Source organism: Pseudopipra pipra, chromosome 8, assembly GCF_036250125.1.
Source record: "Pseudopipra pipra isolate bDixPip1 chromosome 8, bDixPip1.hap1, whole genome shotgun sequence".
In the NCBI taxonomy this organism is placed as follows: Eukaryota; Metazoa; Chordata; class Aves; order Passeriformes; family Pipridae; genus Pseudopipra; species Pseudopipra pipra.
Genome location: NC_087556.1, coordinates 1,816,609 through 1,843,663, shown reverse-complemented (window position 1 = coordinate 1,843,663; position 27,055 = coordinate 1,816,609). Strand labels below are relative to the sequence as shown.

The 27,055-nt window shown below is 46.3% G+C and overlaps 1 protein-coding gene across 10 annotated transcripts in view; it reads left to right on the top strand.

Moving 5' to 3' along the window:
* PCDH15 (protocadherin related 15) overlaps positions 1-27,055 on the top strand; it is a 701,112-nt gene that overhangs the window by 525,390 nt on the left and 148,667 nt on the right. For all 10 annotated transcript variants that reach the window (XM_064662188.1, XM_064662185.1, XM_064662184.1 and 7 more), the window contains 4 exons: positions 6,632-6,766; positions 7,750-7,899; positions 16,557-16,750; positions 20,599-20,731. In XM_064662188.1, coding sequence (XP_064518258.1) covers positions 6,632-6,766; positions 7,750-7,899; positions 16,557-16,750; positions 20,599-20,731 — 612 coding nt within the window. The remainder of the gene's footprint in view (positions 1-6,631; positions 6,767-7,749; positions 7,900-16,556; positions 16,751-20,598; positions 20,732-27,055) is intronic.

The following is a 27,055-nucleotide window of genomic DNA, read 5'->3' as shown; positions in this document are numbered from 1 at the left end:
ACAGGAGATAGGGAAGGATTGCTCTGTCTCAGCACCAGATTCTACAACGGGATCAGTTTTTGTTTTGTTGTTGGTTAAGGCCAACAGATGTGATCCATCGGATCTGCCAGAGGAGATGCATCCTCTCTCTTTCCAAAGTGCTGTAGTTGCACCTTGGGATGTAAGAGAGCAGGGGGTGTTCACTTGGAGAAGAAAAGGCTCCAGGGAGACCTTAGAGCCCTTTCCAGTCCCTTAAGGGGCTTCAAGAGAGCTGGAGAGGAACTTTGGAGATGGGCCTGGAGAGACAGGACAAGGGGGAATGGCTTCTCACTGCCAGAGTTGGGTTACATTGGATATACAGGTGGAATACACCCTGTGAGGGTGGGGAGGCCCTGGCACAGGTTGCCCAGAGAAGCTGTGGCTGCCCCTGGATCCCTGCAAGTGTCCAAGGCCAGGTTGGACGGGGCTTGGAGCAACCTGGGCTAGTGGGAGGTGTCCCTGCCCATGGCAGGGGGTGGGATGAGATGATCTTTAAGGTCCCTTCCAACCCAAACCATTCTGGGATTCTATGGAAAGCTCTTCAGCACTTATGTCAACTCCACTTGGGAGGAAAAGATGTCAAAAGGTCAAACCAAGGACCAGGATGGTGCTGAGCAGTGCTTTAATTCCAAATCCTTTCAATCACCACCAAAGCCCCTCCAGCCCCTGCACAAAGCAAGGCTAGAAAGTCGTACACCAGAAAGGGTTACGGCCCTTTTCAGATTTTATAGGTTGGGGCGGAAAGGGCCATGTCCCTCCTGGAATGAAAAGCTGACAGGAAAGTTTTGGAAAAAGTCACCTTCTGTTCCTCACAGAGATGAGTCATTGGTGGGAGATGGCAATAAACAAGTGGCAGCTTCAGTGGTGCCACTAATTAGCAGTAACATTTGTTTAAAATGGGGAAGATACACAAACCCCCAAATTCCTTGAGGACTCCAAGGACCTCAGAGAGAGAAAAAACAGCTTCAGAGGGCAGAAACCATGAGATATTCACCCTACACAAATAAAGGAAGAAACATAATGCTACAGGAGTGATTCAGCGTTAATATTTTTGATTTCCCTTAAGTGAAAGATCCCCCAAAATTAAAAAACCCCAATCTTTATAAATCCTAAAAAAGAGAAGCAGCCTTTTGGCTTTGCCTTTCCCTTCTGTTTGTTTTAATAATGATATTAATGGGCTGTTTCATTCTGAGAGGAATATTTCCTGAATTATTCTTCCCTACCATAACTGGTGGGGTGGCCCAGAAGTGCTGCTCAGTGTTATGAGAACTCTCCTCTCGAGAGAACATCAACTGCAAAACAAGTTCAGACAACAGCTGTGAAAGATAGAAGCAATAAGGCAAATATTAGAGAAAAATGCTTCAGTAACTCCTGGTTAAAAAAAATGTGAAGAAATCTATTAATTTCCTTTTCTGGATTTGTTATTGGAAATCCATAACCTGCGCTTGTAGTTAAATTTAAAACTTATTTCATCCATTATTTGCTCCGTCCGCTCCAGTTGCTACCGAGATGCCTTTAAGTAAAAGAATCATTTAAAATTACCACAAGTTCTCTGAAAACACAGCTCACTAAATGTCCTGAGCTGGAGGGGACCCACAAGGATCAAGTCCAGCTCTTGCACAGGATAACCCAAGAATCCCACCATGTGCCTGGGATATTGAGCTTCCTTTGACTTCAACTCCACAGGTAACGGAGGCATCAACCAAGAAAGTGTCTGGGAGAAGAGGATCTGGAGTGGCACAGTAGTGCCCTGGGCCTTATCCCGCTGCCCAGGGATGCTGCACGGGCTGCAGGGATGCACAGGAGCACCAGGAGTACCACACAGGTGCTGTTCTGAACATGTGCTGGCACACCTGGCAAAGATGCTATCGGTGTCCATCAGCACCTCCCCTCTGGAGACAGGCTGGGAGAGCTGGGGCTGCTCAGCCTGGAGAGGAGAAGGTTCTGTGGAGGCCCCACAGCACCTTCCAGGATCTGAGGGAGCTACAGGGAAGCAGGAGAGGGACTGTTCATCAGGAACTGTGTCCAAGGCCAGGCTTGGAGCAACCTGGTCTAGTTGGAAGGTGTCCCTGCCCGTGGCAGAGGTTGGGACTGGATGGTCTTTAAGGACCCTTCCAACCCAAACCATTCCATGATTGATACACAGGGCAGCTTTCTCAGCAACCCTAATCACTAGATAAGAGAAATGACTTCTCTCCCATGGAAACCCAAGAGTAAGGAAGCCAGTGGCTTGGGAAGCCTTATGTAAAGAGCCCTCAGATCAGACTGTTTAAATTCCTCATCTCAGCTTTGGTTTACTCAGGTCTTAAGGTATCCGTGTGGCTTAATTTAATTTATGCCATTTAAACAGACCACTTAATTATATCAGCACTTGGCAGGGCTGCTCTAGTTAAAGGTCTGTTTGCAATGTCACATCTATAAATTAATTTTTGGAAGGTTTATAGCAGGACTCAATTATAATTCCCGCGGGGTTTAAATTTAGAACGTGTTTTGTTCTCTTTTTTTTTCCTTAAGACACTCAGTTCAGATGCCCACTTTCTTCCTGCATTTATCAGAAGACAGGGAGTCATCTTAACAGGAAATACAATCTCAACTGATTTTTCAATTAGAAGACAGAATGCATTATGTTTAGCCAGTGCCACCAGTGGAAACTAAGATGCACAGGCACGGAGAGGGCGATGGCAACGTCTCATCAGCAATCCTGACTCAGTAAATACATTCATTTATGGAGGTACAATGAAGCCAGCAGAACATTGAGACCTGCAGAAGTTAATGAGCATTACCTGTGCTTACAAACCCGCCCTGAGCTACCATTTAGTCCTCCCAGCCTTTCTCTGCTGGAAGCCTCCTGCCCACCCCAGGCTGGAAGCTCTCCATGAATCTCTGGCACGTGGATTAACACAGGGGAAGTTAAATTTGGTTCTCTGCTCCCTCACAGCCGTGTTACAGCTGCACCATTTCATGGCCTTGGAACGGTTTGGGTTGGAAGGGACCTTCAAGACCATCAAGATCTCATCACTAGCCAAGAATTCCTTCCCATTATCCCATCGATCCCTGCCCTCTGGCAGTGGGAAGCCATTCCCCCTTGTCTGTCCCTCCATCCCTTGTCCCAAGTCCCTCTCCAGCTCTCCTGGAGCCCCTTTAGGCCCTAGGAGGGGCTCTCAGCTCTCCCTGGAGCCACAGACTTCTCTTCTCCAGGTGAACCCCCCCAGCTCTCCCAGCCTGGCTCCAGAGCAGAGGGGCTCCAGCCCCAGGATCAACTTTAGTGGCCTCCTTTAGACTTTTTCCAGAGGTCAGTGTCTTTCTTGTGTTGGGACCAATAACCCCACTTGCTGTGCCTCTGCAAGGCTGTGGATCTCACATTTGCCTAGTGAAAATGGGAAAGACTTTCTCCTTTCCCCCAGAAAACGAGGAGGGCAGATGCTGGAAACATCTCTGCAAGAAAACAACTCTCCGCCGTGGGCGTTTCAGCGCTGATCATCCTCCACGTGGAGAATGCTGGGAAACCCAGATGTGTCATTAAAGTCTCTTTGTTATTGCTGCAGCTCTCTGGAGATGAGCCTGTGCTGGCAATCAGGAAGCCTGAGCAGTTTGGATAGTCTTGGAGCTCGTTCTGGCTACCCTGGAGAACTTCACAGCCACTCCCTCCAAAAAATCCTTGGGGATGTTGAAACACATACAGGATATATGTCCTTGCCTGCTCAGTCTTGACAATATCATTTAATTTTGGTTTAATCTTAGTAAATTCTGGAAAGCTGTTTGCTTTGGGCAGAGTTGTAAACCTTTGTGTGTTTACACAGCAGGAGTGGAACATTAACATCCAGGCAGGAACTTCTCCAGAGATTTTTCAAGCAGAGCACATCCAAGGCCATTCTTTGTTTATTGAGTGTTTATTGGAGCCCTTTGTGTGCCTCGTTTTTTGCAGGTTTTTTGTCTGTAGCCATTAATTCCCCAAATGTCCTGCTCTCCTGATGTCCCTCAGTCCCAGGTTTGTGTTTCCTCACTTGGATTCATGTTGTGCCCTGTTTTCCTTTGTAGGTCGCCCCAGGTGCCCTGCCCGTAGGTATTGGGTGTTGTGTTTGAAAAACTCCATTTCTTGCTTCAATTGTGTGATTTCTTTATTTATTTCCTCTTGTCCTCCTTCATTTTTCTCTGTCCTGATGGTGTGTGAGGTTGGAGCTGTCTCTTGGTTTGGGAAACCTGCAAAGAGCCCTTTAAACACACTGGACCAAATTCAGGGCATAAAGTCATGTGAATGTTCATTGAATGCTTAATGTTCATTAAATAATTATATGTCTTCACAGACATCTTAAGTATTACAAAAAGTCCTTTTTTAATTTAAAAAGTACCTCCTAAACCATGTCAGGTTTAAAAGTACCTACTAAACCCTCTCAGGTTGGAACTGTGTGATTGAAATGGCCCTTGCAGGTTGCATGTGCACTCTCTTGTGTGGATTCTGATCCTTTCCTACATAAAACCACATGCTAAAGAATTCCTCAGAGACCAGCCTTGTCTGCATGACCCAGTAGTGTACCCAGAAAACACAGTGTTTAAGTCTAGGCCCTAAAATAAAATAGTTTAAAAATGAAAGTATTGGAAATAGTGTTGGCAGCATTGCTGGATTGTTTCCCACAGTCGTATTCTCTCACACAAAATGTTCAGTTAAGTGATCTACTTTCTTGCAGCACAAAAAGTGATAATAATGTAAAATATCCATGCTAATGATGTAAAGGCATAACAGTGCTTTTCCAGATTAAGGAAAGATTAAGGAAATAAATTGCTCTGTAGGTCTGACATGCATGGGAGGCACATGAACTAGGCATTGATTGCTGTAAAGGCAATTTAACTTCCACATTTGGATAACGTTGCTAATGCAGGAATAGCAAAGGAATAGGATGGATTACTTTGGGAGGGCGTGGGATCTCCATCATTGCTTTTCCTGGGGAGCAAATTAGGAAAAAAATACTGTTTATTAGTGTTCAAAATGACATGACAAGCCGGAATTGTAACAACCAACAGGGGTTTTTGGAAAATAAATTTTTGCTTGGCTTTATAGTGTCTGCAAAGGGAGCAGTTGTTGGCAACTACCTCCTGTAATTTTGCATGGAATAAAGACATTGCTGTTTGCATTGCTGACTGGAAAAGGAATTGTAATTTTCCTGGGAGCTGGCATTTCAGCAAAGATCCAGGGAATGAGAAACCACTTGTTTGGAACACTGGGATGGTTTCTCCTTTAAATTGAGCAAATTTTGCATGGGCTTTGTTCTAGTTCACTAAGAAAAGTTCCTCTTTCTCCTTCTAATTGTACTAATTTTGTCCTGGGAGTTGTTCATGATCCCACTCAGTGCCTGTTGGTGACCTCTCCAGTGCTCTGGGGGGTCTAATCCAATAGGACTGACACTAATGACAGGTAGGAATTAACCTTCTGGAAGCATCGTGGCCTCAGGGTGAGAAAATATTGAGAGAGGAAGAGCCTAATGCTCCTTTTTTTGGTTAATTTGCTGAATTCAGCTGTTTGTGCCTGCCTTGTGTGTCCTACCTTGTACGGGGCAGCTTCTGTGCAATGATGTTGGAAAGCAGCTGCTAAAATCCTGAATTTTCTGCTGGGTTTTATTCATCCCTCTGATCCCTCATCTCCACATTATTTGGGGCAATTTAAACCAGTTTTTATGGGACTTGTTTCCCAGCCTTTTGTGTTTTCTCCAGTTGAATTTGCACTCCACCAGCTTGGCTTCATCTGACAGAAATGGACTCTCACTCGTGACCAAGAGTAGCACAAGGAGTCAGGTTAAATTAACCACATTATGGACAAGGACACGGGAATTTGTTGGAATGCTGGAGGCAATAAAAGCTAATGTAGTTTGTTTGCAAATTTAACTAATGTAGAGTGACCCTTGCAGTCCAATCAGTTAAATAACTCAATAACATCTTGAAAGAGATGGAAGTCAGGAGTGACTGAAGTACTCATGAAGACATGAGTAAATTTACAATGCCTTGACTTGCCTTTATTTACCTTAAAATGTTACTTGCTAATGGAAATGGTGCCACAGTTCATTTATTATGTTTTTTCCCTTGATCAACCGAGAAGTTCATAATTCTGCATCAATATATTTTGATTCTTTTTGAGATGCAGAGAGTCTCTGAGCTGCATCTCTTTAATGATGCATTTCAACACATCATTATATTTTTCATTGCACCAACCCAACTGTTTTATTGCTCTGTTAATCAAGATCAGTTTTGTTTTGTTTTTAATATGCTCGAATCTGGTTTCTTATATTGTTATATTTGGCTTAGAAATTACTGTTTCAAAGGGGAAAAAAAGCAATCATTTAAAACTAACAGATGCAGGTATTTGTTTACCATTGGATTTTCTCACTCTAGAGATTAAAGTAGGGGTTTAATCCATTTTTCATGGAGAAGATTAGATTTTTAGACCAGCAGTGGGGGTTTTTACCTTTTTTTTTACAGTTTTGACGATTCTTAATCACAGCGTTTGTACTTTCTGCCTATTTAGGTCTCAACTAAATCAAGCACTTGCATCAAATAATTGGAGAGTTAATGGTGTAGGTGAATTTCTAATAACACACCCTTTTTTTCTTGATGTCGTTTGAAGACCAAGGATCCCCAGCTCCATCTCTTCCTGAACGATTACAGCACGTTCTTCACTGTGACTCAGAGTGGCATCACCCGCTACCTCACCCTGCTGCAGCCCCTGGACAGAGAAACCCAGCAGCTCTACACCTTCTCGGTGAGTGCCCACCCCTGGAAGGCCCTGCAGGGTCAGTCAGAGCTTCTTGGGAGAAAGGGTTGGTTCTGACATCCTTGGAGATCAGGAGAACGGCCCAGGAGGAGGAAACGGCGAAACCAGGGGAGCTCCTGGGGGTTGTGCCTTCCTCCAGGCTGCTTCTCCAACTTGAGAGCAGCGTTTAGATCCCCCTGAGCATCATGTCCATGGTCCCAGGTGTGTCCCCTGCTCCTCACCCCCCTGCCATGGCAGCATCTGAGCCCACTTTTTTATACCTGGCCTTTGAGGCCATCGGTGCCTTTCTTGTCTCGTCCCCTGAGCCAGGAATGTGACACCTGCCTTGGGCTTTTTGCTTGTTTTCAGGAGCAAATAAAAAACTAGGCTGCAATAAACCCCAGGCAGCAGTATTTAAAAAAAAAAAAATAAAGAATTAAAAATGGACTTGATAGTCCCTCAGGCTGAGGGTAAACAATGACCCTGCAGCAATTTGGAAAAGGGCTGTTCCTCTGCCAGGGTTCCCAGTCTGTGCCTCCCTATTTTCTGTCCTTTTAGCAGTTGAAAGGAGAGCTCAGATTTCCCCTCTGGAGTAAAAAGGCCTCCAGCTCTTTCAATGCCACCTTGAAATGCTCTCTTGGAGGTTTAACAGAGGTAGAGGAGCTCCTGTGTGTGGTGATGCCCAGGTGAGACCTGACAGGTGGCTCCTCCCTCCCAGCCACGGACTGTGGCCCATATCCTGGCACCAACCCTGGGAAATTCCAGGTGATTCCCTCTCATTTCTCCTGCCCACCTGACACAGAGCATTTCAAAGGTGTGGGTTTGCTTTGCTTTTCCCCTGAGTCTTGCACTCTGCAGGCTCAAGCTCAGCTGAAGTGAGATGTGAAATGCTGATTTTTGGTTGTCACACTGTATTTCCTCACAGCTGGAATTGTATTAAGAACACACCATTAAAATATGTTCCTATTCTGCTTATTTTTTTCCTGCTGAAGATGACAGCTTCTGATGGAGTCCAGGAGAGTGTCCCAGTGACTGTCAATATCCTGGTGATCGATGCAAATGATAATTCCCCCACCTTCTCCAACATCTCTTACAATGTCAAGATTTATACGGATATGAGGCCTGGGGAAGGTGTTATAAAGGTAATTTCAGGTCTTTTTATTGGCTTTGTTGACTCACTTTTTGTTAGCAGTAGATTGGAAATGCACTGAAACCAGCTAGAACTTAATTTTGTGTATCTCCATCCACTTCATTAGTTAAATAACTATTAAAATTGCTCCTACTAAATGGTAGGCCTGTCTTAGATGTACAGCTGCAGCTCAGCTGTTTCACCTGAAGTTCTGCAAAACCTTTTCAGCTGGAAAATTTCAGAAGAAAAAATAATATTCCCCTTGATTAGCAAGATATTGAAATAAAATGCTTTGGGGGAACAGGTAAACAGTTGAGTAGAACATAACCAGGAATGTTTTTACCATGTCATAAAACCTGTTGGTTTTTACAAGTCATTTGTTTGTAGAGCAAATGAGCAGTGAAAAAATGTGCTGAACACGGGCCCAGAGAGAAGCAGCTTTAATTAAAGTTTGCCAGCACTGATTTATGTCTCAGTGCAGGACTGGAGGTGAATCCCGGTGGCACTGAAGTTAATGGAAAAAGGCTTTTTTTGGGGTGGTAATTCTTCTGAGATCTCAGCCGTGCCCTGAGTGCTGCCAGTGGAGATGGGTGAGGACAAGATCCCACTGGTGGAGGCGGTGGGAATATCGGGAAAATAAAATTAATCAGCCGACTTGAGTGATAAAATGCCATTTTCTGAATTACAGTCAGGAATTAATCAGGCTAGCAGTGATTTACCAGCATTAGGAGGGGGCTCAGTGTCTGTTCTGGCACATGCCCCCCTTGTGCTGTAGCTGTGCATTTGCACCCTTGCATCTTCATTCATGTTATTCTTGCCTTTTCACCAATCTTCTTAAGCTACAAGTGCTGAAAAACCATCAGTGAGAGCCACGGGGGCATTTTCAGCAAGATTTGAGGGAAAGATAAAAGTTCTAAGCACAACTGAGTTCCTTCAAGCCATGCACAAGTGGAAACAAAAGATATCAAATACTGTTGTCCTGAAGGAGCCAGGGAATGTAAGGCAGAAAATGCTGCTAAATGAGATTGCTGGATGTGTGAAAAGAATGTTTTCCTGCCCAGAATTGGCCTTGAGGATGCTCTGGGCTGCCTGAGGTCTGTTAATGGTACCTGGGATGAAGCAGAGCAGCATCTTGTGCTTGTCTGAAGCACCTGAAGTGCTGCTGTGCTCAGAGGGAATGTGCTGCTCTTGAGTTCTCAGACACATTCTGGTCTTGGAGCTGCAAGCATATTCAGGGCCTGGAGGCATGGAAAGAGGAGGAGTACAGATTTCTTAATGAACTTGATCTGGACAAGGTCCTTTGGGGAAGGAGTAGTGAGGAAGTTGGGCTCTAAATTCACCTTTCCTAAAAAATGTAAATTCTGCACGTGGTCGGCACGTGGGTCCTTTCAGGTTCTGTGACTTTATAATGTGGTCAGAGATGGAAGGGAGAAAATTCTGCCTCTTTTATCAACTCCTCTTACATTGCCAGATGATCTGAGTTTATAAATTAACTGACTTAGAAAAAAAGTAAGAGTCAATATTTAAGATTTTGGTGTATTGTGATGATGCCAGGAATAAAAGGAGAGTCCACCTCTGGGTTCTCAGGAGATGATCAGAGGGATGAAGCACCTCTGCCATGAGGAAAGGCTGAGAGCATTGGGATTGTTCAGCCTGGAGAAGAGAAGGCTCCAGGGAGATCTGAGAGCCCCTTCCAGGGCCTGAAGGGACTCCGGGAGAGCTGGAGAGGGACTGGGGACAAGGGATGGAGGGACAGGACAAGGGGAATGGCTTCCCCCTGCCAGAGGGCAGGGATACATGGGATAGTGGGAAGGAATTGTTCCCTGGGAGGGTGGGGAGGCCCTGGCACAGGTTGCCCAGAGAAGCTGTGGCTGCCCCTGGATCCCTGGAAGTGTCCAAGGCCAGGTTGGACAGGGCTTGGAGCAACCTGGGCTGGTGGAAGGTGTCCCTGCCCATGGCAGGGGGTGGAACAAGATGAGCTTTAAGGTCCTTTCCGGCTCAGGTCATTCTGTGATTCCCTGAGAATGGTTTGGGGCTGCTGTGCTGTTTGGAAAGTTGCTCATCTTTTTCTATATAAATTCCCAGGGTTTCCTTAGGCTGGGAAGGTGGGTTTGTGCTGCCTGATTTCAATTTTCTTCTGCTTTATAACGACCTCAAAGGCAAAACTGACCTTTCTTTTCCACTTTTTGAACTCTAATACAGTGATTTTGATGGCTCGTTCTTGGCACATGGAACAAACTCCCCATGTAACCCGAGCTCATCCCCGGGGTGAGGATCCTTTGAGATCCTCTGCTCAGCCCTGACAGTTCCCACAGGAAAATGACCCAGGTCAGATATGATTAGTTCATAAAAACCACTCTCTGATGTGAGGAAGGAGGTTAGAAAAAGAACAGTGACCTCAGAAAATCTGCACGGGCTCATAATCATTTATTATAATAATCAGGCTGATTTCAGAGAGGATCAAGACAGATTTTCCTTTATGAATCATGTCATCCTGCTACCAAAATGCAAATGTTGCTACAGCACTGGAAGTGCCCTCAGGGAGTTGCTGCTTTGCTTTTATTATCCTGAGGGTAAGAAGGGATTGAGATGGTTTTCTTAATTTTTTTTACTGAGTGAAGCTGCAAGAAAATGTACAAATAAAATATACCAATAGCCTCAGTTTGTACTTTCCCATTTCCCCATTTTGTGGGGAATTGGCTTGATTTTACTACTGAAAAGAACCCCAGAACATATTAGTTAATAGTTTAGATTGTGTTTGCTCTCTGGCACACTCCAAAAAAAAACTTAAAGAAAATAAAAAATCCTTAATTTCTGCTTGAAAATAGCCAAAACTAGCAGGAAAATACATTAATTACAGGCAAAAATTCAATTTTTTCCCCTATCCTTTTCTTTTTCCCTGCATGGTTAGAGCAAGGAATTTCCCTTCTTTCCCTGGGACCTTTCAGAGAAGTGAGCAAAAGTTTTTATTTCAGCTGTCTGCTTTCAGTACATGTGAAATTGTTTGAGGCCTTGGTTGAGGAGAGTAAAGTAAAGTTTAAATGTCTTTACATTCTACTTGAGAATTTCTTATCTGGTTTTTCCTTCTGCTTTTATGTGTATTTTTCTGTGGCAATTGAGACTGAGAAATCTGTCACTGAAAACAGTTAAATGTGTGGTAAATAATATTTGTCACTAGGAAGACTGATTAATAGCAAACCTATTAAAGTACTTACTTTCATCTTTATTGTTGTATTTTTTGCTGTCCAGTTTTCCATCCTTTTATTGCTGTGATTCAGATATTTAAACTGGTTGTACATTGATGGTTGGAGTATGGAGCAGTGGTGCCATAACATTTCAGATGAATGATTTAAATCCACTGTGTTTCTTTAGACATCTCGCATTTTACAGACACCATGAACTGTGCTGGGCACAGGGAATGCTGAGCAAGGAAATGAGAGAGCTGGGAAGGGACAGAGGATGGTAAAAAGACATCATTCACCTAAAAATTGCCATAAATTTGCCTCAAGGTCTGAGGATTCCTTGGCCCGTGAAGAGATTTTGTGTATTTTGTCTTTACAAGAAGACTTGTCAAGTGGTCTTTAGGTGTGTGTCCTACAATCATGGAATCCTGGAATGGTTTGGGTTGGAAGGAACCTTAAAGTTCAGGACAAGGTTGCTCCAAGCCCCGTCCAACCTGGCCTTGGACACTTCCAGGGATCCAGGGGCAGCCACAGCTTCTCTGGGCAACCTGTGCCAGGGCCTCCCCACCCTCACAGGGAACAATTCCTTCCCACTATCCCATGTAACCCTGCCCTCTGGCAGTGGGAAGCCATTCCCCTTGTCCTGTCCCTCCAGGCCCTTGGAAATAGTCCCTCTCCATGTTTCTTCTCAGCCTCTTCAGGCCCTGGAAGGACACAATTAGGTCACCCTGAAGCTTCTCTTCTCCAGGCTGAACAACCCCAATTCTTCTCTTTTTACTCTTTAAAGTCATGAAACCAAAATAACCTATTTCAATTTATTCATGTTTCTTAATTTCTACCTAATCTCTTACAGTGGCATGACCCACGTTCAAGGGCTCTTTTCCAAGAACAATTAAGTATCTCTCATTGAAAATGGAAAATCCAGCATGCAGTGGATTGGTGTATGACCTGTTCACCTCTGAAAAATTCTGCCTGAGGTCACCAGTGCAGGTTAATTCAGAGGTCCTGCCCCAGCTCTTGATTGCACGGAGCATTTTGGGTATTTGGAGGTTGGAATATGCTCATGGTTTACAGCTCTTAAACCTGCACCTTACCATAAAACTGCAGCACAGTTTAGGGGAGACCTTAAAATCATGGAATATCCTGAGCTGGAAGGGACCCACAGGGATCATCCAGTCCAACCCTGGCCCTGCCCAGACACCCCAACAATCCCACCCTGTCCCTGAGGGCATTGTCCAAACCCTCCTGGAGCTCTGGCAGCCTTGGGGCTGTGCCCACTGCCCTGGGGAGCCTGGTCAGTGACCAACCACCCTCTGGGGGAAGAACCTTTTCCCAAAAAGAAATCTTCATAAAAGCCATCTCCAACCCCCACTTAATGTTTTATTTATGTGGTTATTTGCAACCCTTTGCCCATCACGTTATTAATTTCCATCTGCAAAGTAAACATGATTAGCAGGAAAAGGAAACAAAGCTGGGTTGTGTTTGCATTGCTCCATCAACGTCCCTGCAGACTTGGGTAAAAATATGGGGTAAAGACCTGAGAACATAATGAAAAAGTATTTTGACCTCCTCTGTGTTTGGTTGGCTCAAGTTCAGGGATATCTCCATCACAGTCCTGGATTATTTCCATCACAGTCCTGGAATGTCTCCATCACATTTAATCTGTTGGCAAAGGCTTCTGGAAAGGTTGGGCCTCACTTTGTCTGTCCAGGGCAAGGTCACTGAAAGTGTTGCTGTGAAAAGCTGACAAGTTAATCACCAAAGCCCAATTTCCTCCAACTATAAAGTGAATCTGACCAGAGCTTATACTGTGACCAAGAATGTCTTTGTGAGCTTAAGGTCATCCTTCTAAACCTCCTTTTTCTCCCATGAAGATCAGTTCTTGCAGCAGCAGAACATGCACCCATTTTGCAAAACTTTCAGTACATTAAATATTAATGCAATGGAGCCTATACTGCTGCATGCAAAGCTTTTTAGGAAAGTAAAATAAACCTTCTTTTGCTCTTCTTCCTGTATATTTTAGCCCATGTTTCTCAAATCTTGTTAACTATGAAGCTCTATCAGTCTGGGACAGCTGGAGATGGAATTTCTAAAATCATATATTATGGCAGCTGTTGAACTTTAATTCTATTTAATTCCAGTTTTGATTCCCGTTTTTACCCCCAAAATGTTATTCAAATCACTTATCTTTCCAAGCATTCAGCATTTGTAGGCTTAATTAACCTTCTAAATATATGGGCTTGTGTAGTCAATTAATTTTCCTTTTTCATACTGTCACAGTAAAAAGTGGCCTGGTTCCAAATCCTGTCATTAAATACTTAGGGCCTTGTGTTTTGCATAAAGCCTTTATTTACCTTTTTTGTGTGTGTGTGTTACTTTTGAAGTTCAGCAGAGAAGGTTTATTACAGCTCCTTTTTTATCTGTGTCACTGAGGTGGATTACTGCTCCCTGTGAGGTTAATGAACACGTCCAGTTGTGTGGAGAGGAACTGCAGAAGGAGTGATTAAAGTGCAGCCTTCATCCTTTTCAGAATTTCAAAAGAAAATACAGAATGAGGTAGATAAAAACCCTCACACGTGGATATAAATATGGTTTTGAAACCTTTTAAGGGGAGATGAAATCCGTTTCATGATTTTTTGGGGCATCTCAAGGGTTTATCCCATGTTCAAAATACAGTGTCGAAAAATACTGTAGGAATTAAGATTTGCTTTTTAAGTGCAACCAGTTTAGGAAAATTTAATAGTTCTGTGTTGGAAATTTGCTTTGGATCACTGTGCTGGGTGTGAAAGAAGCAGAACACTGATTGCTCCAGGAGAAAAGTGACATAATTAATGTGCTTTTTAGTTGGTGAATACTGTGCACAACCTATTCCATGTTCAAAATGATTGGTCCTGCCTAAAGTAGCTCAGTTCCCAACAGCAGGAATAGCTGGTGCTCCTAACAAAGAAGGTAAATTTTTGTTAATATATTTAAATGTTAACATTTCAGTCAATACATTCTGTTTAAGATATTGTGTGCTTAGATCTTGGTTTGAACAGGTTTTTGACTTTCTACGTGAAATTTCATATTTCACTGAGCCTGTAAAGAATCAGAAATATCTTATAAAGCAGTTAGATCCCTGAGTTTTTCCCTGGAAGTGTTCAAGGCCAAGCTGGATGGGGCTCTAACCAACCTTCTCGTGGAAGGTGTTCCTGCCTAATGCAGGGGCAGTTGGAACTACAGGATCTTTGATGTCCCTTCCAAACCAAACCATTCTGGGATTCTATGATTCAGTGACTCACATACTCCCCTTGGTGATTAAGGTTGTGTGAAAATGTGATTAACTCAAATATTACAGCTTTGGCTTCTTGGTTTAGGGACAAGGTTTGGTTTCTGCTCCTCCAGTTCTTCAGCCATCCTTGGGCAAAGGTGGTTTGGCAGCTGTAGGTGGTGGTTTCACAGTTGTAGGGGATGGTTTGGCAGCTGTAGGGGATGGTTTGACAGCTGTAGGTGGTGGTTTCACAGTTGTAGGGGATGGTTTGGCAAATCTAGGTGGTGCTTTGGCAGATGTAGGAGGTGCTTTGGCAGCTGTAGGAGACATTTTGGCAGCTGTAGGAGACATTTTGGCAGCTGTAGGAGGTGGTTTGGCAGCTGTAGGAGGTGGTTTGGCAAATGTAGGTGGGGGGTTGGCAGATGTAGGTGGTGGTTTCACAGCTGTAGGAGGTGTTATGGCAGATGTAGATGGTTTCACAGCTGTAGGAGGTGTTTTGGCAGATGTAGATGGTTTCACAGCTGTAGGAGGTGTTTCACAGCTGGAGGTGGTGGTTTGGCAGCTGGAGGTGGTGGTTTGGCAGATGTAGGTGGTGCTCTGGGCATCCCTGACCCGCTGAAGTTCAAGTGTGATGCAGCATTGACTGATAGATTGTTTTAGATCATAGCACAGCATAGATGTCACTAAGCTCCTCTACCTGTCTGCAGTGCTGTCACCTCTGAGGGTGTCACAGGGGGGGAAACAGGTTGCCCAGCAGGCAGAAGTTTATCCTGCTGGATGTTCAATTATTGTTCATGTGGCTTTATGTCCTCCCACGTGCTGTTTGAGGGGACATGTAGTTGTACCAAATGAAAAGCCAGTTGAGGAAGCAGTGTGTGTTTTGTATCTGCAAAACAACCCCTAAGGGAAGAAGAGCAGCTAGGTCAGGCTGGGTGGGGCTCTGAGCAACCTGAGCTTATGGAAGGTGCCCCTGCCCCATGGCAAGGGCTTGGAATGAAATGGGCTTTAAGGTCCCTTCCAACCCAAACCATTCTGGGATTCTATTTTGTGATACTTCTTGTCACTCAAAGCAAAAATGTTCCCTGAGCTTTAATTTCTGGCTCTGTGTGTGTTTGTTTTAACATTGCAAGCTACAGAAGTGGGATAAACCCACTGCCTTTCCCAGGGGCAAGATAAGAACCCCCTCATTTCATTATGGTCATCAGTAGAATTTGGGGGCCTTTGGGTTTTTCTCATGCTCAGAATCAAAACTGTGCAACGGTAAGGAAGAAACACTGCAGGTGGGAGTAACCACCGAGCCAGCAGAGATGGTGCAGAGTCACCAGAGTACAGAGGGATGTGCCCAGTTGTGTTTGTCTCACCCTGAGGTCACCCCCAAGCACAGCCTGTCAGGGGGGTGGTGTCACCTTGCCCTGTGAAATGGGCCTTGCACGTCTGGGATGTGTTTCCTGCGGCTTCAAGTTGCACCAGGGGACGTTTAGTTTGAATATTAGGAAAAATTTCTTCGTGGAAAGGGTGGTCAAGCATTGGAACAGGCTGCCCAGGGCAGTGGTGGAGGTCCCCATCCCTGGAGGGATTTAGGTGTGTGGATGTAGCACCTGGGGATATGGGTTAGTGGTGGCCTTGGCAGTGCTGGGGAATGGTCAGACTTGATGATCTCAGAGGGCTTTTCCAGCCTAATGGTTCTGTGATTCTCCGTGTGTATCCATATGGGAACAACTGCCATTTCCCTCCCCTTGGCTCTTTAGAGTATGTGCATATTAATACAAACTTTGTTCTCCAGTTCTGCACAACGAGGGCTTGGAATGCCAGACCTGGGAGTGAAACCTCCTGGCAGTACCAAGGCTGTCCCTTTGAATGGTGTAGGGAGAGATGGGAACTTCCAGTAAACAAATATGATCCTGTTGTTACTTTCGCAACATAATAAGTGCCTTCTTCCCCCTTTATAGGAAGTGTTAGAAATTCCAATCCACAGAGAGGAAACTTGGTCTTAATTAGGTTTCTGAATTTGTACCTTAAAATAAATGGCTTGCAGTCTTTAGTAAGCAGTTTTTCTCTGCTTCATGATGTTTTTACACCTATTACCCTCCATTTAAACTGTATCTTTGTTGGACAGTGATTAGAAATTCCTTCCTATGTTCCAGCTGTTGGAGTTTCCCCTCTGCCTCCTCTCCCCCTCCCACTTGCCTCCCCACGGCCTGTGAAGGCCCAACACTGACACTGTGGTTTTAATTCCAGCTCACAGCTGTAGATGCGGACGAGGGACCCAATGGCCAGATAGTGTATGAAATTTTGGCTGGGGATCAGGGAGACTTCAGCATCAATGAGCGAACAGGCCTTGTCACCATCGCTCCAGGAGTGGTGCTGGCAGTGGGGCGATCCTACGCTCTCACTGTCAAAGCCTCTGACAGTGCTCCTCCTGCACAGAGAAGGTAATGCAGCTTTCCTGACCTCCTTATTCCAGCAGTGCTCAGTGTGGCACCCTCCTGTCTGTCCCTCCACCCTGCAATACAATCCTGTGTCTTCTGTGTGGTGGAAGGAAAAGTATCACGTTAGAACTCTTTCCCTTTTTGTTCCTTGATTCTATTTGCTTTGTTTCCTTTCCTTCCCTCTTTTCATGATTTCATTTGCTTGTAATAGCCTGGTTTTTTAAGAGTTCCCAACTGTGCTGTCACTGTGCATGTCCATTCGCTGGGAGAAGCCGAGGTGAGGGGATGTCAGGAAGAAAGCAAGTGGGAAGGGAGATGCTGTTTGCTCAGAACACAGAAAGGATCAGAAATACCCCGGTTGCTGAGCTGGAGACCTTCTCTCTGGGTGTAGCATGTGCAGGGTCACCCAGACTTGGCATGAGGGGGCCATCCTGACCAGCTGTGCCAGTGGTGAGCAGTGCCCCCACTGAGACCTGAATTCCCACCAGCACACGGGAGTCTCCGCTCTGGCACCCGGAGCACCTCCTCTTCCTCCAGCTGATAAAGAAGAGCAGGTTGCAAATTTAGGATGGTTAGGATAGGACCCTCTCATGCCCACGGCAGGGAGTGGAAAACATGATCTTTAAGGTCCCTTCCAACCCAAACTATTCTGTGATTCTCTAAGTTTAAGAAAGTAAAGGTATTGAGTCCTGCCGACCTGGATCTTTGGAGTTTGTGTTCTAAATATGGCATTTGTGCCCAAATGTCATTTCAGGAAGGTGTGGGGGTGAAAAAAAATGCCTCTGGGTCTGGGTCTGGTATTGATAATGTGACAACCTCCCCGTTCCAAAGAGGATGACAGAAAGGAACAGCAGGTTTCACCTTTTAAACCTCCCACAGCCGTGAAGTGCAAACCTTTTCCTCACATGGGGAATGCGAGAAGGAAAGTTAATACAGGTAATGAGTGGGCAGGGACACCTCCCACTAGCCCAGGTTGCTCCAAGCCCTGTCCAACCTGGCCTTGGACACTTCCAGGGATCCAGGGGCAGCCACCGCTTCTCTGGGCAACCTGTGCCAGGGCCTCCCCACCCTCACAGGGAACAATTCCTTCCCAATATCCCATCTATCCCTGCCCTCTGGCAGTGGGAAGCCATTCCCCCTTGTGCTGGCACTAAATGCCCTTCTGTTGTGGTGAACAAAAACCATTTTTGCTTTTAGAACTTGATTGAAAATAACTCATCCTGGGCCTTATTTAGCTGTAGCAGAATCAGGAAGAACACGATACAGAACAATATATTTTATTAACTATTCAGCAGTGGAAAGGGGATAAACACACTAAAAGCCCAGCTCTTTGGATGTGTCTTCCATACACAGGCAGCAGCTATCCCAAGAAAACAGGCAGCCAGTGCTCAAGGGATGTTTTATCTGCTGATTCATGGTGTCTGTTGATCATCTGCTGATGGTGGTTTTCTTTACTCCATCAATAGAAGTGTGGAACATCAATTCGGGTAGATCAGGGAGATGTGAGGGGATGGTTTAAAACAGACAAGAAGACAGGAGGTAATATATAAGGAGGTAATTAGGGAATGTTCAACTCCTGCTATAATTATCCATCTTCCATGCTGCCTGTGGGAAGCTCGGGATTGCCCCAGACTAGCTGGCAACCAGGATTTTTGGGCACAGCTGGAGGATTTCTGGGATTCCATGGCATGGGGAGTGGTGGAGCAATGACCATTAAAGGCTTGTTAAGAGTCAGCTTGTACCTAATGTTAACGTGGAGGTGGTGGGTTGGCCTTGGCCAGCTGCTGGACACCTTCTCAGCCATCTCACTCTCTCTCCTCAGCAGGATGGGGGAGAAAATAAGGTGGGAAAGCTCTTGGATTGAGATCAGGACAAGCAGGTCACCAATTACTGTCACAGGCAAGACAGACTCAGCAAGAATTGATTTGACTGGTCTAGTGGAAGTTCCAACCCCCACAGCAGGGGGTTGGAACTCCATGAAGGTCCCTTCCAACCCAGACCAGTGTAGGGTTCTATGATTCTATGAACTTATTGCCAGTTACAGTGGGGTTTGTTGGTAAGAAATAGAGACAGCTGTCTCCCACTCTTTTTCCCAGGCTCAACTCCAGTCCTTCATCCCAAACTGCTCTGCCTCTGAGTGTCATGGGGGTGGGGAACAGGGGTTAGGGGGGTTACAGGCAGTCCACAGCACCCCTTTCTCATTCCATCCTCCCCACACCTTTCTCTTTCCCACCAAGGTCTCCCCCATGGGCTGCAGGTGCTCTGGCACCTGGAGCACCTCCTCTTTCTCCTCCTCCTCCTCCCTTCCTCCTCCTCAGTGCTCACAGGGCTGGATGTGCTCCAAGCTGGAGCTGAGCTGGGAGAGGTGGGACACACCAGGCTGGGTTTAATCCCTTCCTTGAGGGTTCTGTGTGTGGATGTGCCCCAGGGGACAGAGTTCCTGCAGCCCTTCCCTGTGGGTGGCATTGGTCCTTCTGCACAGGGGACACTGGAGGTTTGTTAGGGTGGAGCATGGCCAGAGTGCTGTGGGACAGTCCCCAGCACATCTGTCCCAGTGTTGCAATGCTCTGCCCAGGTCCCACAGTGACCCAGAGTCACAGAACCTGCTGGGAAAGGGCAGTGGGGAACATCCAGAACAGAGTGGGGACTGTGCTGGGTCAGAACTTTGTAACTTTGTCATTTTAAAGTATTGATCAGTGATGTGTTGTTCCGGTATTAAATGAGCTCTATCAGATCACACAGCAGCTGTTTCAACTCTAACATAGCTGGTAATTTCAGGTAGGACCCTCTAAAACTGCTCTGGAGTTTGCTGGCCCTGCAAGAAGCAGCTCATTGGGTTCATGATTTTCTTTTTTCTACCTTTCCCCACTCCCCTTCAAAAAAATTGGGACAAAACCCTTTGGTTTCTTTCCTGAAGCCCTAAAACATGAGATTTCCCACCTTTGTCAAAGGGCTGGTGTAGGGAAAACCTGCACCTGCAGCACAGCACTTGCTCTCCCGGGGGTTTTGTCCTGGGGTGGGAGTGCTGTTCTAACATCCAGGAGAGAAGGCAGGTGGGATAATGGAGCAAAGAGGCAAGAGAAAAGTGCCTTTAAGCCAGATTTTAAATCACTTTCAACTTCAGGGAGACTTCTGGCTCCTTTTCTCAGACTGGAGCAGTTGAGTAGCAAGTGGGTTCACAGGGTGGTCTGTGGAGGGTCTGCAGTGTCAGTGTCCCACAGAGCCTTCAGCATTCCCCCTGGAATGCTGTTTGCAGCATATTCAGGGCAGCTGAAGGCTTTGCCAGGTTTCCACAATGGGATTTGTCGTTTCCTGTATTGCCACTGCTCCAAACTGAGCTGGGGTTTCTTGGTGGGACCCACAGTATTGCTGTGTCCTGCCAGAGAGCTGTGTCCGTGGCTTCTCCCAGCATTATCCTCTCTATCCCTCTCTTCCAAGGAAAGGTAGCAAATGGACTGACAGCAGGGAAGCTCCAGGGGTGGATGTTGTGTGTGGTAGGAGCAGTTACCAGCTCAGAATTTGGAATCTCTTATAGAGGACACAGGATCACCAGGGCATCGTGAGCTGTGTTTGTGTGTGGAGTGTGCACTGGTGTCTTGCTGCTCTGTTTTTGAAAGAACACCACTTCGGGCTACTTTGAGGGAAATTATTTAGCTTTTCTTCTTTTAATGGCTTTTCTTTTGATTCGGGGGGCAAAAAACACATCCCGAAGCTTTTAAAGAAGCAAAGGGAGGTCGTTAGAGCTGGAGAACACACAGTGTATAAACCAGACTTTGTGGGTTGCCTCGTGCTTGTTGATTTATTGATTTTCACTGGCTTGGACTGTGGTTTCCCCCCTCCTTGTGTTGCAGGAGCTCCATCACCACTGTTTACATCGAGGTCCTGCCACCCAACAACCAGAGCCCTCCCCGCTTTCCCCAGCTGATGTACAGCCTGGAAGTCAGTGAGGCCATGAGGATTGGAGCTGTTCTGTTAAACCTCCAGGTACAGATGCTTCCCTCTGCTTCCCTCTGCTTCCCTCTGCTTCCCTCTGCTTCCCTCTGCTTCCCTGGAGGTGCTGAAGCTTTCACCACCTTCCTTCTGTTTATGCTCTTGCCATGCAGAAGCCAGTCCTTGGATACAGGAGGAAAAAGGGCAGTTTATAGGAATTGAAAATGATTTCATTCTAATCATTGCCCCTTTCACACAGACTGTACAGAAAAAGGGCTTATGTGGCTATTTCTGTAACTTCTTTTCATGATTTCAGTGTGGAAAAAGGTGCTAGAGGCTGCATTAGGCACTGCCCAGAGAAGCTGTGGCTGCCCCATCCCTGGAAGTGTCCAAGGACAGGTTGGTCAGGGCTTGGAGCAACCTGGGCTAGTGCAAGGTGTCCCTGCCCATGGCAGGGGGTTGGAATAAGGTGGTGTTTAAGGTCCCTTCCAACCCAAACCATTCAGGGATTCTATAATTCTTGTGATAATTATATTAGAAAAAAACCCCATGAGTGGCTGAAATCTTGAAAGGCTTGTGATTTCTTATGTTCAAATCTCTCTTTGCCACCAAATCAGAGAAGCTTCTGTACCAAATTCCTGTGGAATTTCAGCAAGATTTTTGGCAATTTGCCTTCCTTAGCCTGTCATTTTTGAAAAATGCCTGAATATATTTCTTCCCCTTGGTGTGTGTAACATGGTTCTGTAACAGGCTGGCAGAAAGCAGCCATCCCAGCACTCCCAGACCCGGGATCAGGGCTGGCCTCCTGCACTGGGACCAGGTTGACCTCGTGTGCCAGCTCCTCCAGACAAAAAACCTTTTCCATGTGCCCCCTCACCTGGCCATGGTCTCCTTCTCCATCAGCACTGGCACATTCCTCTACTTGAATTCCCCCTTGTCATGGTTTGAGATAGCCCCAAAATCCAATTCCCTAGCTCCATCCCCCCTCCCACATCTCAACTTAATGTGAGATGGGTTTTTCCAGACAAAACACACCAGACTCAAAGTGGGGGGAAAGGGAATATATTACAATGACTGTACAAATAAATACCATATCACATTATACACACGATCACAAACTATCTCTACCATGACATATAGTATTTACAATGGACCAGATCTCTTCTCCCCTCCAAATAAAAGTCCAGGAGGGAAAGAAGGACAGATCCCTTCCAGTCCTTAAGCAGCAGGATCTTCTAATGCAGCAGGTTCTGTCTCTCTTCTCCACATGCAGCAGTAACCGGGTTGTTGTAGCTGGATCTCTGTTCAGCATACACAAGGGGGTCTCCAAGCCCCTCGGCTCTCCTTCGGTCCAAGCGAAGGCCTCACCTGTGGACTGCCAGCAGGGACAAGACTCGCATCACCACAGGCATATCACGAAATGCAGGGGCATCTTCGTGAAAGTCCCTTCCTCAGGGGATTCAAATTCCCGTTTGCAGAGCTCCGTGCTCTGTCTCCAGGCAGCGGGGGGCGAAGCCCTCCTCCACATTCCTTTGGCTGTCCTGGTCCAGCTTCAGGACGCCTTTGAGCTTCTCAGCTCCTTCTTGCAGGGCCTTTGTGCCCTGTCTCTCAGGCTGCCACCGTGGCAGCAGTGCAAGGGGGGGAAGCCAAGGTCAACTCCCCCTGCATTCCAGCTGGCCGTCCCGGTCCAGCTCTGGGACGTCTTTTGAGCTTCTCAGCTCCTCTCTCTCTGGTACTGCTGTACTCCAAGGCTCCTCTAAAATAGGAGTCCATCTACTCCTCCTTTCTTGGAGGTCTCAAAGGAGTTTTGGGGGGTCTGGTACAGTCTTACCCAAACTCTGTCTCTCAGCTGCTGGTTCTCTCTCTCTCCCTTTCCAGGAGTCTTTTCTCTGGTGCTGCATGTTGCTTCTGCTGCTTCTTCAGTTCAGGTCTTATCTCCTGGCTCTCTGCCACCTTCTCCGGCCAGTGTCGGCTGCTGCTCTGCGCCCATGGAGAGAACATCTCCCAGCATAACTACAGGCACCTAGCCCAGCTTTATGCTGTTCCAGGTCCCTGCAGCCCCCCAGCTGGGGCTGGGAGGGGGCCAGAGGCCCCAAGGGGCACAGAGCCCCTTCCTCGTGGCTCACAACATGGCCACCACTTCTCCAACAACCAAAACTACCACTCTTCTCTTCCGGTCTGGTTGTGATATGTTTACATTTCCGCAGGAGCGCCCATTGGACAAAATTTCAAAACTTCTAGGGGTTTCCACCCCTTGGGGTCTACCACTTTTCTCAGCCCTCTGGGGGAAAACAAGGTTCAAACCACGACACCCCTCCATCCACATCTGTCTAAATCTGGCTCTGTCAGTTCTGTGCTCAGTGGGGCCTCCAGCGCTGAACCCCCCCTTGTCTACAACATGAGGAACCAGGAGCTCAGGGGTGGCCTGAGGAAAACAGTCATTGGATGATTTTCAGAACCAGTGAAGTGCCTGTTTCCTTCTTCACAGCATAAAATGCAACTCCTTACAGGCTGGGCCTGTCTGCTGAAGTGGTTATGTGGGGAGGGGGTTTCCTTTTTTATTTTGTAATTGTGTCGTGCACAAAGAAATTTGATTATCCATCCCATTTCTAATTCACTGTTTATATATTAAATTTGACCCCCACACTGTATAAACGAGGGATCACCTTCTCTCTGCATTTTGGCAAATTAAAGGATCCTGCAGTTACTTTTTTTTGCCAGAAGTCCTTCCTGTGTGCCTGTGTGCTGGCTCCTCATGGGCTCAGGGCACACACACACATACATGACCCCCTTGCAGTGGGATCAGGCCAGTTCCAGGACCAGGGAGCTCCCTCCTGCATCCCCATCCTCATGCAGCAGAACCAGACCTTCCCTTGTTGGGTTAATGGTTAATAAATCAGCTTTCTCCTCACTTACTTACTGTTCCCTAAGCCTTTGCTGTGTTGTGTTCTGCCCACACATCTCCAAATCAGCTGTGCAAAATAGGGAGATAAATGACAGCTCTTTACATCCTTTTTTTTGGGGGGGATCAGGAACTTAATACTACGTTCAGTAGTGGTGAAATAAAGTGAAATAAAGGAGCTCTAATTGAGTCACTGATGCAGGTGAATGGGTGAGCTCCTGGTTAAATGGTTTGCTGATGAAAGATTTGGTTTATTATGGATGGTTAGGCTGATTTAGTCACCTGTGCTGAGGGAGGGTGACTCATTTAGCTCAGTGCTGCAGATTAACTTCTGGCACATCTGTGGTGCCTGCAGGGAGTGCAGAATGGAAGGGCCATGCTGTTCAGGAGCCTTCTCCTCCCTGGTGGGGAGACTCTTGCTTTTGGAAACCCCACAAAGGAACAGGAGCCAGGAGCATGCTGAGAAACAGAAACATTTGTGTTTACTTGACAGGTGCTGGAATATGTGGCTGAGAGCCTGAAGGCTGCCTTTGGAGGCAGAAAAACTATTGGCAGATTTTAGTATTTAAGGGGTTTATACAATTTAAATGTGGTTGGAAAGTGAAGCTCCATGTTGGAATAATTTGCTTCGATGTTACACTAAATCCCAAACAGCCCATCCTGTGCTGGCAGAATGAGGGGACCTCCAGGGCTGTGCCCAGTTCTGGGCCCTCAACAGGAGAGACCCGGAGGGGCTGGAGCGTGTGCAGGGAAGGGAACAGAGCTGGGGAAGGGGCTGGAGCAGCAGGAGCAGCTGAGGGAGCTGGGGGGGCTCAGCCTGGAGAAAAGGAGGCTCAGGGGGGACCTTCTGGCTCTGCAAGTCCCTGACAGGAGGGGGGAGCCGGGGGGGGTCGGGCTCTGCTGCCAGGGAACAAGGGACAGGAGGAGAGGGAACGGCCTCAGCTGTGCCAGGGGAGGGTCAGGTTGGCCAGGAGGAGGAATTTGTTGCTGGAAAGGGTGGTCAGGCCTTGGCAGGGGCTGCCCAGGGAGGTTTGGAGTGCCCATCCCTGGAGGTGTCCCAGGAAGGCCTGGCCGTGGCACTCAGTGCTCTGGGCTGGGGGACAAGGGGGGCATCGGGCACAGGGGGGACTCGGTCTGTGAGGTCTTTTCCAACCCTAACAACTGTGATTCCATAATTTTACGGTTTAGATTCTGTTTCCTTTTCACATGATCCTTGGTGAGGAATGCTGAGGAAATCTGGGAGAGGCAGCCTGTGCCAGGCAGGGCAGGGGGGATGCAGGATGGCCATGCCAGCTCCTGTCCTCCTCGCCGGGATGCTGCTGAGCATTTTGGGGATATAACAGTGGGTATTCTTTTGCCACATGCCAAGATCCCCAGAAATGACAGGTTACTGTGTTTGGGAAAGAGTGAAGTGCCTCAATCTGTTTTAAGAGCTTTGGAAATGCACAGAAGATGTTGAGGTTTACTTATTTTTACATCAGTATGGATTAATCTTGTATTGCCAGTCTGCTGTGCATGGCGTGAGTTCAGCCAGACAGTTGCTCTTTGTGAAAAATACTGGATTGTTAAATCTCAAATATGCCTGGCTTCAACTTTTGGGGCTTAATCCAGGACTGGATCTTTTGTAGGGCTGGTGGTCCTGCACCTGGAATGTGGGTGCATCATACAAGAGAGATGGAGAGGAACTTTTTCCAAGGATGTGTAGTGATACAACAACGGGGAATGGCTTCCCGCTGCCAGGGGGCAGGGATAGATGGGATATTGGGAAGGAATCCTTCCCTGGGAGGGTGGGGAAGCCCTGGCACAGGTTGCCCAGAGAAGCTGTGGCTGCCCCTGGATCCCTGGAAGTGTCCAAGGCCAGGTTGGATGGGGCTTGGAGCAACCTGGGCTAGTGGAAGGTGTCCCTGCCCATGGCAGGGGGTGGAATGGGATGAGCTTTAAGGTCTATTCCAACCCAAACCATTCAGTGATTTTAAGTTCAAGTGCCTCATTCTGCATTAAAACACCCCCCTGTGTTAAAGCACTTGTGGCAATTGCATTTCTGTCTTCATCTTTCTTCATTCCCTGCTGTGTAAAACTGGCCAGGACATTTTAAACATTCCTAAACTGAGTATTCAAGCTTGTGAAATCTTGTGCTGTCCTTTCCAGGCAACAGCAAGTTACCAATTAGTCACCTTGGTGTGGGTTTTTTGTGCAGTTCTAGCAATAGCTTCAGGTATTGCCTGTGTTCCCTCTTCACGTGGAACATCACTAAGATCTCAAATATTGAACAAATATGTTCATGTGTACATTTTCACACTGGTTTCCTTTCTTGATTCTTAGCAATAAATTGTTTAGATTGGTGCGGATTAAGAGATTGTTATTTTATGACTCTCTCTTATGACTCTCTCTTAATAATACTTTGTTAGTGTTGCCTACAGGCTTACAAAATCTGGGGAAGAGTGAGCAAAATATTTTAAATATTCCCAAGCTGGCAAATCTGAAGATCTGCAAAACATCAGGGTCAATAACAATGCAAATGCAGCTGCTTCAAATTTTTCTTTTAGACTTTAAAATACCTGTTCTAAAAATAAAATTCACTTTCTCCCTGTCCATTAAAATATTCCATGCTGAGGATGGAAGGTTGTATTTCTTTCTTATGCTGTTATTTATTTTATAATGCGCCCAGTTGATTGTGAGTGGTGTTTTAATTAACAAAATTTGAGATTAATGCAATATTAAATGGTCTCCACAGCATTAATTTGTAAATAAACCTCAGAGTTTATTGCATGCCTGGGAGGCATTTATGGCTTCATGTTCTGCCAGCCATTATTAATTAAAATATGCAAATGGTGTCATTTTTCTGGGAGTCTGCAAAACAAATGGGGCTGTTACCACGGTCCAGTTCTGTGCTGAACAAGGAGGCAACATGGAATCGTTGTGTACAATTTATGGAGTCACTGTATTCCATTGATCTGGAAAACAGTGGGTATGGATTGCTCTCCTCACTTGCAAGCCCTCAGTGGTTTTCTTATTTCATAATAACCTGCTGTCCTTTGGTTTTAAAGAAAACAGGAGCTTTTCAAAACAACCAATTATCATTTTCTCCCTGATTTTTAGTGTGTGTTGAATGGAAGGTGGATTTTCCTTGGAGACAAGGAGAAAATGAAATAAACTAGAGCCAGTCCTTTATTTGCTGTCTTTTTGAGAGTCTCCTGACTTCTTGTTGTGAATGTAGGCCCCAATCATAGCTCTGAGACAGCCTGGGATGTGAAGGGAGGGCAGGATGCCCTGCAGATAGAAGGGAATACAAAGGGCCACTAAAGATTTAGGGTCTGGGAGAGTCCTCAGAGAGGCCAGCTACTCACATTTTCTGCCTCCAGTAATTGTAGCACTTTGCATTCTTGGCTGACTATTTTTCACTTGTCTTTCCTGAGTCAGATCCTGACTGTTCATATCTTCAGGATAAGGAGATCCAAATCCCACTCACAGCCACT